The sequence below is a fragment of the Cupressus sempervirens genome, chromosome 3 (assembly GCF_028749045.1).
Source record: "Cupressus sempervirens isolate cs-2001-9-10 chromosome 3, ASM2874904v1, whole genome shotgun sequence".
NCBI lineage: Eukaryota > Viridiplantae > Streptophyta > Pinopsida > Cupressales > Cupressaceae > Cupressus > Cupressus sempervirens.
This window is the reverse complement of record NC_143120.1, coordinates 6,617,169-6,629,843: the sequence shown is the minus strand read 5'-3', so window position 1 is coordinate 6,629,843 and position 12,675 is coordinate 6,617,169. Positions and strand designations below refer to the sequence as shown.

Genomic DNA, 12,675 nt, shown 5'->3' with positions numbered 1-12,675 from the left:
CTAGGCAAGAATGATGTTGCAAGTGATAACGTTTTGCAGAATGGATGACGGATCTTAGTAGGGTGTTAAACGTATTTGCAAAAGAAGAATTTGAGACGGATATAACAGGATACAAGGCAAATAGACAAACTCAGGTTGCAAATAGTGAGGTTTTGAGACTATATGGCGGAAACAAGAACAGACGGGTATCTTGTTGGTGATGTCTGAAAACGACAAGGCAACCATATAAAAAGATAATGAATGGCATGTCAGCTTTTGCTGTTACAAGACTCAAATGCGCTTTGAATTCCATGAATCGTTGGAACAAAGGTGAAAAAGTTTTATTAATATTATTTAATGTTTAAATCGAAGACTAAGTGCTAACGTTAAAGAATATTAAAATAGAGCTGGAAAGTGAAAATACCACAAATATTATTATAATTCGAAAATTTATTAAAATCTTATAAGTATTTTTTTAAAACATCATTCTATTAATTTATTAACATATAAAGATGCCAACATATTTTTATATTTAAATGCACATATATAAACTATTATTAAAAATAATATGACGAAAGATAATTTAAAATCTTTTAAGAATACGTTTATATTTAAACTTAAATTTAATTAATTATTAACAACTCATGCAGTTCCAGAGATGAGTCCTATTACAAATCGCTTGGTCCTCTACCTGTCTGTCCAATGATGGTGATGCCCTGCCTAATTCTTTTCTGAGAATGCTTCCACCCCTTCGACAAGCTCCCTGCAAGGAATTTCTCTGTAATTAACTTATAAATTATAAATAATCATATTAGTTAACCTTTCGTCTTAATTCCATGAATTCGCGATTAATGAATAACTAGCATGTCATCTTCACTTGAAATCATAATGACTAACTATCTTACCATTTTGCCAAATTATATCAAATTAAACTACCAACTGACTTCATGTGAACTTCAACGTCTATATTTCAAGCTAGGTCAAAAATTGGGATGTAACAGGTCAAGTAGAAAAGAACAAGTCAAGCAAGCGAAGTACCACCAAGTTATCTTCAAATGAATAATGTAAGCCCGCCTACGTGATTAACCAGCAAATCACATCATTAAAATTAAGTTAGTATCCATAGGTACAAGCAGAGTAACGAGAATCGCCATAAAATCGCCTGAATCGGCGATTAGATTCAGCAATGGCGATTTTTTTGGAGTCGGAAATCTCCATTGCCGATTTCTTCAAGTGAATCGCCTGAATCGCCGATTCAGGCGATTCAGGCAAAAAATCGCATGAATCGCCTGGAAAAATCGGCAGGAATCGCCCGCGGCCAATAAAGTATAGAGTTGTAAAATTTTAAAAAATTGCTTGGTTTTTTTACTTTGTTTTTGACCATTTCTCTTTGTTATAACCCTAAAGGGCCTTCTATTTATTTAACATGAGTAGAAGAGAGGAAAAGTGAGAGAGAAGAAGAGAAAAGAAAAGCCATAGGTTTCTAACCGGCAAGAAGAAAGAGCACAAAAGAGATCAGCAATCCATTTGGGGAGGCCATCAATTGCATTGGGAGCATTAGGGAGCCAATCTCAACACTCCTCAACTCATTTGCAAGAGGTAAGTGCTCTTTTTTTTTTTGCATGTTAGTGTATTATGCATTTTTTGTTAAATTTTTATAGTTATCAAGATTTTTAGTTTAGATCTTGAATGTTCTTTATTTTTACTAAGTTGCAAACTAGGGTTTGTTGTTTTGTAGCTTTTATTAGCTTCAAACTTTGATATTTTACATATAAATTTTTATTGCAGCAGCCTTTGCTTTCATTTTTTGCAAATTCGCAATGGGTAGAAAAGATGAATGTTGGAAATATAACGAAGAGTTTCCTAGAAGAACCAAATATCAAACAAAATGTATTTTTTGTAAAGAAAAAATAACTTCTGGGGGTATTTATAGATTGAAATACCACATTGCTGCTATACCTGGACACGATGTTACAATTTGCACTCACCAAACTCCTGAGGCAAAACGCACTTGCTTAATGGCATTAGAAAAAATTGAAAAAGACAAAGCCAATAGGAAAATGCAACTTGAAGGGTTAAGGGGTATTGGCTCCCATGTTCCCGCATCCGCATCTGCAGCCGCATCCACATCTGCATCTGCATCAGCTTCTGCATCTGTAGGTTGTGTTGGAGAGGGTTCTTCTAGGCCTCCTTTTTATCCTAGTTCTTCTGCTCGTGCTAGTGCTAGTCGGTCACATACTGAGACAGAGTCCCACACCAACCTATTGCAGCCTAGAGTGCAGAAAAACAGAATGGATAGTTACTTTGTGTCCCGCACTACTCCTGGTTCCCAACCCACGCTTGAGGGCATGGGTTTGAACAAGGAAATTCATGATGCTGCCAGAAAGGAGATATGCAAATTTTGGTACTTTTGCAACATTCCATTTATTGCAGCCAGGTAATTGATTCTTTTTTCGTTGTTTTCTTTAAAGTTAAAATTAAAAGTAAAAGTAAAACTTTAATTATATTTACTTGTTTTATAATTTGAGTCTTTGACATCTAAATTTTTATTTGTGACAGGGCTCCTTATTGGCAGAACATGATAGACACGGTTGCTATTTGTGGTCCGGGGTTTAAAGCCCCAACTGAGGCTGAGTTGAGCGGATACCTCTTGGATGAGATGGTAGAGGACATGAGGGCTGAGCTCGAGGAGAACCGAAAGGAGTGGATTGCAAAGGGTTGCACCATCATGACTGATGGTTGGACAGATAGGAGGAATAGAACACTCCTCAATTTTCTTGTATCCTGTGGAGGTAATTGATCATTCTACTTTCCTACATACATAATTGTAAATTTTGATTTGTTGAATGCTAATTTGTTGATGATCCATTTAATTTTAATATTCTAATTCGTTGTTTTGTTACTTGTAGGATATACCATGTTCATCAAATCCATTGATGCTTCCGCACATGTAAAAAATCCCACATACTTATGTGAGGCTATTGAGGAAGTCATAGCAGAGGTGGGAGAACAAAATGTGATCCAGGTGGTGACGGATAATGCAGCAAGTTATGTTGCTGCAGGTAAACTTTTAACTTTTCAAGTTTTGAAAATAAATTTATTTGAATTTTGAAATTTGAATTTCTAATTGACTTAAAATTGTTGTAGGTAAACTTTTGATGGAGAGGCACCCCACCATATTTTGGTCCCCTTGTGCGGCACATTGCATTGACCTCATGTTGGAGGAAATTGGCAAACTTGAGTTTGTCAAGTCATGTGTGGAAAGGGCAAAAAACATATGCAAATTCATTTATAATCATTCATTTGTCCTTAGCACAATGAGGAAGTACACAGAAGGCAAAGAGTTAGCTCGCCCAGGTATCATGAGGTTTGCCTCGAATTTCATCACCTTGCAGTCCTTGTTGACATCAAGGGATGAATTGAGGAGCATGTTTGTTGGGCGGGAGTGGATTTCCTCTTCCTATGCTACGACCACTGTAGGGATAGATGTGGCGGATTGCATATTTGATGAGGATGGTTTTTGGAAACCCGCTAGAGAAATCCTGCAGGTAAATTTATTGCAATTTAACATTTAGTATTTTACTTTTACTTTAAGTTATATTATTTTATATTTAAGTTTTGACTCAAGTTTTTTGTTTTACTTTATATGTAGGTCACTGAGCCCCTTGTAGCTTTGCTACGAACTGCTGATGGGGAGAAGCCCTCTATGGGCTACATTTATGAGGGCATGGATAGGGCCAAGGAGGCCATCAGAGCCCAATATGCAGGAGTGCAGGAGAGGTATGGCCCTATTTGGGACATCATCGATAGGAGATGGCAGAATCAGCTCCATCGACCCATCCATGCAGCAGCTTACTTTCTGAATCCGGCATATCGTTTCCGTCCTGAGTTCAAGGCGGATGCGGAGGTTCTCACTGGCTTATACACAGTGATTCAGAGGTTGAGTAGCGATGAAGATAGCGCTGCTGCGATTGTTGAGCTAGACCAATTCAACAATAAAGAGGGGCCACTTTTCTCTAGCAGGATGGCCATAAATGCTCAGACAACACTACAGCCAGGTAAAAATTAAATAATATATTCAATGTTCATGAATCTAGATTCTAATCTTAAAGTTGATTATGTAATTTTAGAGTTAACTTGTAATTTGTAAATGAGATTAATTGTTTCTATTTTCAATTTTTCCCTTATTGCAGATAGATGGTGGCAAATGTTTGGGGCCACAACCCCAAAACTTCAAAAAATTGCCATTCATATTCTGAGTCAGCCAAGCAGCGCTTCTGGATGTGAGCGCAGTTGGTCCATGTTCGAGCACATCCATTCGAAGAGGAGAAACAGGTTGACAGTGCAGAAGTTGAATGATATTGTCTTTGTTCATTACAACCTCCGTCTTAGGATCAGACAGATTTTGGGCATTGACTCCTCTCCGATCATTCTAGAGGAGATTGATCCAGAATCAGAGTGGCTCACAGAGGTTGTGGATCCAGTCTTCACTGAGGAAGACCGTGTGTGGGTTGACCAGGTGGATATAGAGGCTGAGGCAGCTAGAGCACGTTCTTCAGGCATTGGTAGACGCACACGTGCACGCACAGGCACAGGCCCTAGCGACGTTCATGAGCCCATCTTACATGCGGGAGATATGGCTCGGCAGTCCTCTAGGACCTACATTAGACGCCTTGCTACTAGGCAGACTGGATACTCAGAGGCTGAGGCTGAGGCTGCAGCCGAGCTTCAAGATGATGTTGAGGATGATGATGATGACTATGAGTCTGAGGCTTGAGCTGGAGCCTTGTTTTTATATTTTGTTTACAGATATTGATACTGAATCATTGATAGACATATGTTTCAAACTTTCATGGATCTTCATCTTAGATTCTTACATACATTTATGATTTGATGTCTTATGGATCATCTTACATACATTCTATGATTTAAATCATTGTGATCATTTGATTTCTATTTACTTCAGCTAGCCTACAATTTACATTTTAGATAACATAGTTACATATGTGATGGATTTTATGTTCCATGTTTATGTATGTTAAGTTTTAACTTCTATTTGATGATGTTATAGTGTGTTTAAGTTATATTCAATAAAGGGTGCATGAAATAAGTTTTAAATTGTTAAAATCTTTAAATTTAAAGGGTTTTTTCAAATTTGCCGATTCATCGCCGATTCATTGCCGATTCATTGCCGATTCACGATTCGATTCAGCCTTGCCGATTCCGATCCGATTCCGATTCTTGTTACTTTGGGTACAAGGAACCTTGGAGTATCCTCATATTCTACATGAGTGATTACTTTTCAAGAGAGGGTTGAGTGTTTGATACTTCGTATCAAGTATTCACTTGCTTAAGTGTTATGTAGTGGGACAAAACTAACATCAACGCTAACTATCAAAGGTATCATTGATTTTTAATTGATTCTTAGTTTAACCCAATTTATAGGCATAGAATGTATGTCAATCATTGCTAATTGGCAGCTAGCTTGCTAGTAGGGTATGTTACAAACTGCCATTCTAAGTGCAATCCTAACCCTATTTGGACATTTCAGGGTAAATCAAGTAAAGTCCTAGTTGATGTTTGGTAGCTTCTATCGGATAAATCTATATATAATTATATATGAGATATAAGTTATATATACGTGTTCATCATATATGAGAGAAATTTATATATATCCTCTTGTAGGTTGGAGCTTACATACATTTTGTAAAAGGATTCAAAGTTATATAAAAGCATTTGAATTGCTGTGGTTTTCTCCCGCATTGGGTTTCCACGTAAAACTTTGTATTATTGTGTTCATTCCAGTGTTTAAAGTTATTTGAAGTTACTTGTACGTATTAAAGTTTTAAAAATTGGCAAAATCTTTAATATATTGATTGTTCATTCCAGCATTTAAAGTTATTTGAAGTTACTTGTATGGATTAAAGTATTAAAATTGGCAAAATCTTTAATATACTAATTCACTCCCCTCTAAATATATTCGTGAGTACTTGGTGAATATCATGCGACTTGATATTCTAGAAGGCCATTACTCATAGAGTACTTGGTGAATATCATGCGACTTGATGTTATGGAAGGCCATTACTCATAGAGTACTTGGTGAATATCATATGTTGAGATTTTGTAGGCCAATACTCAAATGTGATAGCAAAATGGTGAATATCATATGTTGATATTCTGCAAACTATTACCTTATATTGAGTACATGGTGAGTATCAAGTGTTGATATTCTGGAGACCATTATTTAGAGTATTCGGTGAATATCATATATTCTAAGGCCAATACTCATGATATCAAATGTGATATTAAAATGGTGGATATTTTCTGATCAAAGATATCCTTAAAATTTGTCATGCCTAATATTACCAATGGTGTAATATATGTCTTGTGTTTGTCCTCCCTGGCTAAGAGGGAGTGTTGATGTTTGATAGCTTTTGTCGGATAAATCTATATATAATTATATATGAGATATAATTTATATATACGTGTTCATCATATATGAGATATAAGTTTATATGAGAGAAAAAATAAAATAAATAAATAAATATAGATAGATAGAGAACACTACGATTAAAGTTTATATTATATTAATTATCTAATTAATGAATAAACATGTCCCATGAAGGGACATGTCTCTTCATCACTTATTCTCATTATATATAAGAGGTCGCTGCCATTTGGAAAACACATACCATATAAAAATGGCAGTGCTATTACATTTGTAGCGGTCCTCAAGAATTCAACAGTCCTTGTTGGGGACATTACAAACAATAACTGTGACTTTAAATAAAACTTGATATATTATTCAGCAACAAGAGTGGTTACAACAGACATGGAGAGTCTATGCCTTTATAGGGGTATCATTGACCTATAGGATTCAGACCAATTTTGATAGGATTACAGCACTTGCAATTCACCCATGCAAAACTCTTCTCTTCAAGAACCTAGTTTATAGAAGATACAATACATGAAACTGCCAAATGGAAAACCAATAACATGAGAAAATGTCATCCACAAATGTAGCTCCAAATCTTATCAGATTGCGATACACCATACTCATGAAGAGTTCAAAGCGCTGAAAATAGATGATTCCTTACACCCATCATACATTGACATAACTCAGATTGACTCATCAAAAAGGATGCTGCATTTTTCACTCCATAATATCCTCTGGAAAATGTGCTTATGACATGCATCATAAACTTTCCTACTTCTGGTGAACATTCCAATGTAACTCCTGTATACTCATACTTTTCATGTGTCATAAATTCCGTCACAAGTAATTCCCACTATAGAAAGTCATAATATGATCATATATATCATAATGGCATTAGATGATCTTACAATTACTGGCTCGGTTTTCAAAATATTTGACATGTGGCCAGAGTGCCAAGTCAAAGTGGGATGCTCTCTCATTATTATGTTAGGATAGAATAATAAAAAAATACAAAGAATTATTAAAGACGAAACATTGAGATGCAAGGCTGGGACACCTTTCACAATTGTCAGTTTTTTAGGTTTAGATACCTTGACATTATATCTATAGAGTACAAAGTAGAAACGAGCTAGTGTTTGTATTTTTAAATTACTTAAATTTTAGAACAAATTGTCCTTGATTCTATGTTCATTCTTTGACATCTTTAGGACTGAAAAGGTAGGAGTTGGGTTCTAAATGAATCTAAAACAAGTTTGATAAATGTTGAGAACATGATGATATTCTTCTAATAGACTGACACCATTATATTTGCAGGTAGATGATAAATATCAGTACTCTTGTGACAATAGGGAAAATAGAGTCCATGGATGGATTAGCTTCGATCCTATGATTGGGTTTTGGGTTATCACTCCTAGTGATGAATTCCGTAATGGAGGTCCTTTGAAACAAAACTTGACATCCCATGTTGGACCTACATCACTTGCAGTAAGTAAATTACTATGATAAAATATATTTATTTGTTCTTTGGCATGCTTTTGGTTTCTGTTAATGTTTGATTATAGATTTTTCTTTTTAAATTCTTCTACTTTAGCCTGGTTTAGCTTTAACTTAGTAAAGCATGATTGATTCATTTATACTATTATATCCTGGTAATTATCTCTATATATGTTAACTATAGAGATCTTGGTGGTTATATGTGTTTTTATTTACTGTTTGACATATTAATTATGCATAGACATCTATATGGTAAACAAATATGGTTTGTATTTTGTGAATGTTTCTATTTATCATATACTTGTGCAAGTTTTCTTAGATACATTTACATCAGGGTTTTGAAACTTACCTTACTCAAATTTATGTCACAGAGATCATTAAGCATCTATATGATGATTGTTTGAAAATACAGTTATGTAAGTCTATATGACGATTGATTAGAACCTAGAAAAGTTAATTATTAAACAGAAAAATAACATGCCTTCCAAGATGTCTGGAGGCATGCTCACTTGATACAAAAAGCTGCAGCTCACAAAAAGCGTCATGCTAAAAGCCTACTTCCCTTATTATTGTGTTGTTACTAGGGGGTGTGTAGTTGGTGTCGTCCAATGACTATAAGTAGTTATAAGGGTCTGTTGTTCGTGATGAATGAATTGTCATTGATGCCAGAATAGTTTCATGAAAAGACAACAAATATGCTGAAGAAGTTTGTGAAGACAGAGATCACTATTCCACGATGAATACATCTGCAATAATAATTTTGTTTGCAATAATGATTAGCCAAAACTGAACAGACCTTATGAAAAGCATACAAAAGTCTATTACATATGATATACAGTCTGATAATAATCACATGTTATCTGATGTGGAGAGTTCCCTGTAATATTATGAACAGTAATATTAAGAACAGTAATATGAGCAGCGTTCAGATATAAACAGTAATATTATCTGAAACATTTGTTTCTATCACCATTGAAAAACCCAGATGGACAGTAATTGAATTAAACTCAATACCTACAGTCATGTTATTTAAAAATGCAACAACTTGATATGTATTGTCCAAAGACGAAGGTATAAGCAATGACCATCTCTGTATCATCAAGTGTATTATAAGTTATAACACAAGTGATAAGTTCTCAGGAAATAACGATGGAAGTCTATTATCAGCCAAGTCAAAATTGGAAGGTGATATCAAGTAAGGAAGACATATGCTGATGTATCATCCTGAATTCTCCGTATCACATGAAGATTTAGTTGCACATGAGGACTACGTGTTCATCCGGAACTGTCAAACCCAACCAAAACCATTTACGAAATCATAGAGGTTCCATTGTATATCAAATTTGAATATCAAAGACCTTACACCTTTCCATCAGGAGTTGTTTAGAAACTGTGAAGGAGCCAGATTGATTAATGTTTTCACGATGGTTACTTAAAATGTAAAAGCCATACTTGGAAACAATATTATCGATAAGAATAATAATTCTGGAATAGACAGAAGGCAAAGACAAAAACGGGAAGAGCAGTGATATCTCAAATATTAATACACCATGTAATATGTGCCATCGAATGAGAATAACCAGTGAACAATGATGTCGGTAGAAACTGTAGCTGACGGGTTCATGTTGTCGGTAAAGATTGTGTAACCGATGGGTTCATGTCGTCAATAAAGATTTTGTAGCCAACGGGTAGATTAGTATTGTTATGTAGCCGCTGAACCTTCCGAAGGGGTCTGTTGGCTACATAACAATACTAATCTACCTATTGGCTACAAAATATTTACCGACGACATGAACCCGTCGGCTACAATATCTACCAACGACAAACAATGAACACTCAAATATTACAATTAATCTGAGAATTGTCAAAGAATATAAGGTCTCACAAACTCAAATAAATTTTCGTCATCTACAGTGATGAAGTCCACAGCAAACATAAATTTTGAGGCCCACTGAAGAACAAGCAAATAAATTAATATGCTACAAAAGGTGAAATACTCAGTGGAGTAATAAACATGGTCACGTCACAATCAGAGAAGTATCAAGTTAAACTATAAGACGTATGGCGGCAAAGATATTGAAATACACAAAAATCATAACATTGTCCAAGATGTTCGATAATCAGAGAAATTGATAGGGGATGTGTATTTTGATTAAGATCTTTACATTACAAATGTTTCCTAAACATAACAACTAGGATTAAGATATTTTTATCAAAATAGAAATAATAAAATATATCTTAAAGGAGACAAGTCATTTCGTTCCAAGGGACACAATGTTTAATAGGATATAAATAAAGATTAGATCATTCACAAACAAACAAGTCAGCAGATGGATGAGAAGTAAAGGAATAAAACAAGAAATATATATATTCAGATTTTTTAATCTGATATATATTTATCATAGTATAGAGGAAGAGGAATATAAAAAGAAGAGCTTATATTTGCAGAATCAAAGGCTGACACAAGGAAAACTATATTTTTTCAGATTGAGAAAGCAACTACATAAAGGTGGAAGTTCAGAGTTAATGTCAGAAGTGGGAGTAGGCGCTTCCAGTGGGTCAGAGCCTGCAAATTGTGGGAGTTGTAGCTTCCAGTGGGTTGGCGCTCGTAATATTTGAGGTTGGAGCCTACAAAATTTTGTAGGAGATCGAATTTATATAAAAGCATTTATTCTCGTAGTTTTCTTCCACATTGGGTTTCCATGTAAATCATTGTGTCATTGTGTTCGTCTACATAATTGTTCATTTCATTATTTGAAGTTAATTATTTGGATAAAAAATTTAAATTGGAAAATTCATCATCATACTGATTCACCTTCCCCCTCTCAGTGTAATCGTGTGCTCTTCAATTGGTATCAGAGTAGGTGCTTTCTATAAAGCCTAATTGCTTGAAGGTAAATCTAAAGAGCACAATGGGTGAAATCTTTCAAAGCACAATGCCAATGTTTGTTGGAACAAACTACACTTACTGGACCATAAAATTGGAAACCTATCTAACAGCTATTGGATTTGATGTTTGGCAATCAGTGGTAGATGGTTACACACCACCGCAAAACCCACCAATGGATACACCTAGAAAGAGGAAATTGGAAAACAATGCCAAAGAAAAACATGCAATTTTATGCAACCTTGCAAAATCAATATTCTCAAAAGTTATGCACTATAAATTGGCCAAAGACATTTGGGACAAACTGAAAAATGTTTATGAAGGAACTGATAATGTAAAGAAATCCAAATTACAAATTCATTGGAAAGTATTTGAAAGTCTCATCATGAAGGAAGATGAGAATATAGCCACTTTTCTTGATCATGTAGATGATGTTGTTAATTCTATGCAAGCTCTTGCTGAGGAAGTAAAAGAAAGTCTTGTAGTTGAAAAGATTTTAAGAGTGTCACCTATGAAGTTTAATTCTAAATATCTGCAATCGAACAAAGAAAAGATTTAGATAAATTGACAAAAGATGAATTGCATGGATTTCTTACTGCTTATGAAATGAGAATCGGAAGCAATGAATCAAAGAAAGAAATAGCATTTAAAGCATCTAAGAAAATAAAAGCAAAAAACAAATGTCAAGTGAGAGCTTGGAGAGTGAATCAGACAAAGAAGAAGTTAATTTCAAGAGAAAGTAAAAAGGTAAAAACAAAGGAAACTACAAATGCTTCAATTGCAGAAAGCTAGGCCACTATGCATCTAAATGTCCTTTTAACAATAGTGACCCTAGCGAAGATGAAAAGGAAGCTTTCAGAAAGATGAAATGGAAAAAGAACAAATTTAATAAAAATCAACTCTTTCAAAAGAAGAGTAAAGAGAGTTTTTACCGCAAAAAGGGAAGTAGTTCTTCAAATGAAGATAGTGAGGATTGGCCAAGTGATGAGGAGGATGAAGTTCTCTTAATGGCTGAAGCTGATCTAAACGATGTCCATGAGGATGAAGAAGACGAATCTTGTGATGAAGAAAATGATGTTGATTTTGAAGAACTCAATTATGTATATAATGAAAATTTAAAATTAAAGAAGAAAGTAACCAAATATAAAGCTGAATCCGAGGAGACACTAGAAGCTATAAAAAATCTGGAAGAGGAAAAGAAACAAATAGAAGACAAGTTGAGGTTCAAAATAGACGGGTGCACCAAATTGGAATTAGAAGTTGAAAAAGGAATTGGAGGAAAGCACCATAGTTGGAAAACTCGCCAAAAGAAAAAACTCGCCAAGCCCCCCAAAAGTTTAATCGGGAAAAACTCGGCGATTTTAAAAAAAACTCGGGAACTTCAAAAAACCGCTGAAATTTAATTAAAAATACATTTATTTTGCAAAATTTAATGAGAAGATGCATCTAATCAGTTAATTAAAGAGAATACAAAAGAAACAAGCAGAGTTTAGATATATATAAATGCACTGTGCGTACAAAATTGCATTCTCATGCGGAATGCTCATGGCAGGAAGCAAAATAGTAAATAGTTCTTGGCATCAAACAATGCAGCCGAGTTTTTAAAAAAAAATCGTAGAGTTTTTAGTAAAAACTCGCCAAGCCATCGGCGAGTTTTTTCCCAACAGCCGAGTTTTTATTCCTACGAGTTTTTCTGGGATTTACTCGCCCAACTTAAATACTCGGCGAGTGTTTAAAACTTGCCGAGTAATCTGCGAGTTTTCCATCTATGGAAAGCACTATCAAATTGAAGGACAATATTAAATTTGGGAAAAGTTTAGAAATTCTAACAACTATTATAGACAGCCAAAAGCCCTCTTCCTGTAAATCAGGCGTTGGT

General features: G+C 34.8%; 2 protein-coding genes across 2 annotated transcripts in view; both read left to right on the top strand.

The window, feature by feature from the left end:
* Positions 1–12,675, top strand: part of LOC149564451 (uncharacterized) — a 265,933-nt gene that overhangs the window by 148,124 nt on the left and 105,134 nt on the right. The window contains exon 6 of the mRNA XM_089818003.1: positions 7,730–7,900. Within this exon, the coding sequence (XP_089674129.1) occupies positions 7,730–7,900 (171 nt within the window). The remainder of the gene's footprint in view (positions 1–7,729; positions 7,901–12,675) is intronic.
* Positions 1,139–4,933, top strand: LOC149564452 (uncharacterized). Its single transcript, XM_089818002.1, has 8 exons — positions 1,139–1,305; positions 1,414–1,578; positions 1,771–2,416; positions 2,539–2,771; positions 2,889–3,041; positions 3,127–3,527; positions 3,632–4,037; positions 4,173–4,933. The coding sequence occupies exons 3-8, from the start codon at positions 1,800–1,802 to the stop codon at positions 4,754–4,756; spliced, it is 2,394 nt and encodes a 797-aa protein (XP_089674128.1). The 5' UTR covers positions 1,139–1,305; positions 1,414–1,578; positions 1,771–1,799; the 3' UTR covers positions 4,757–4,933.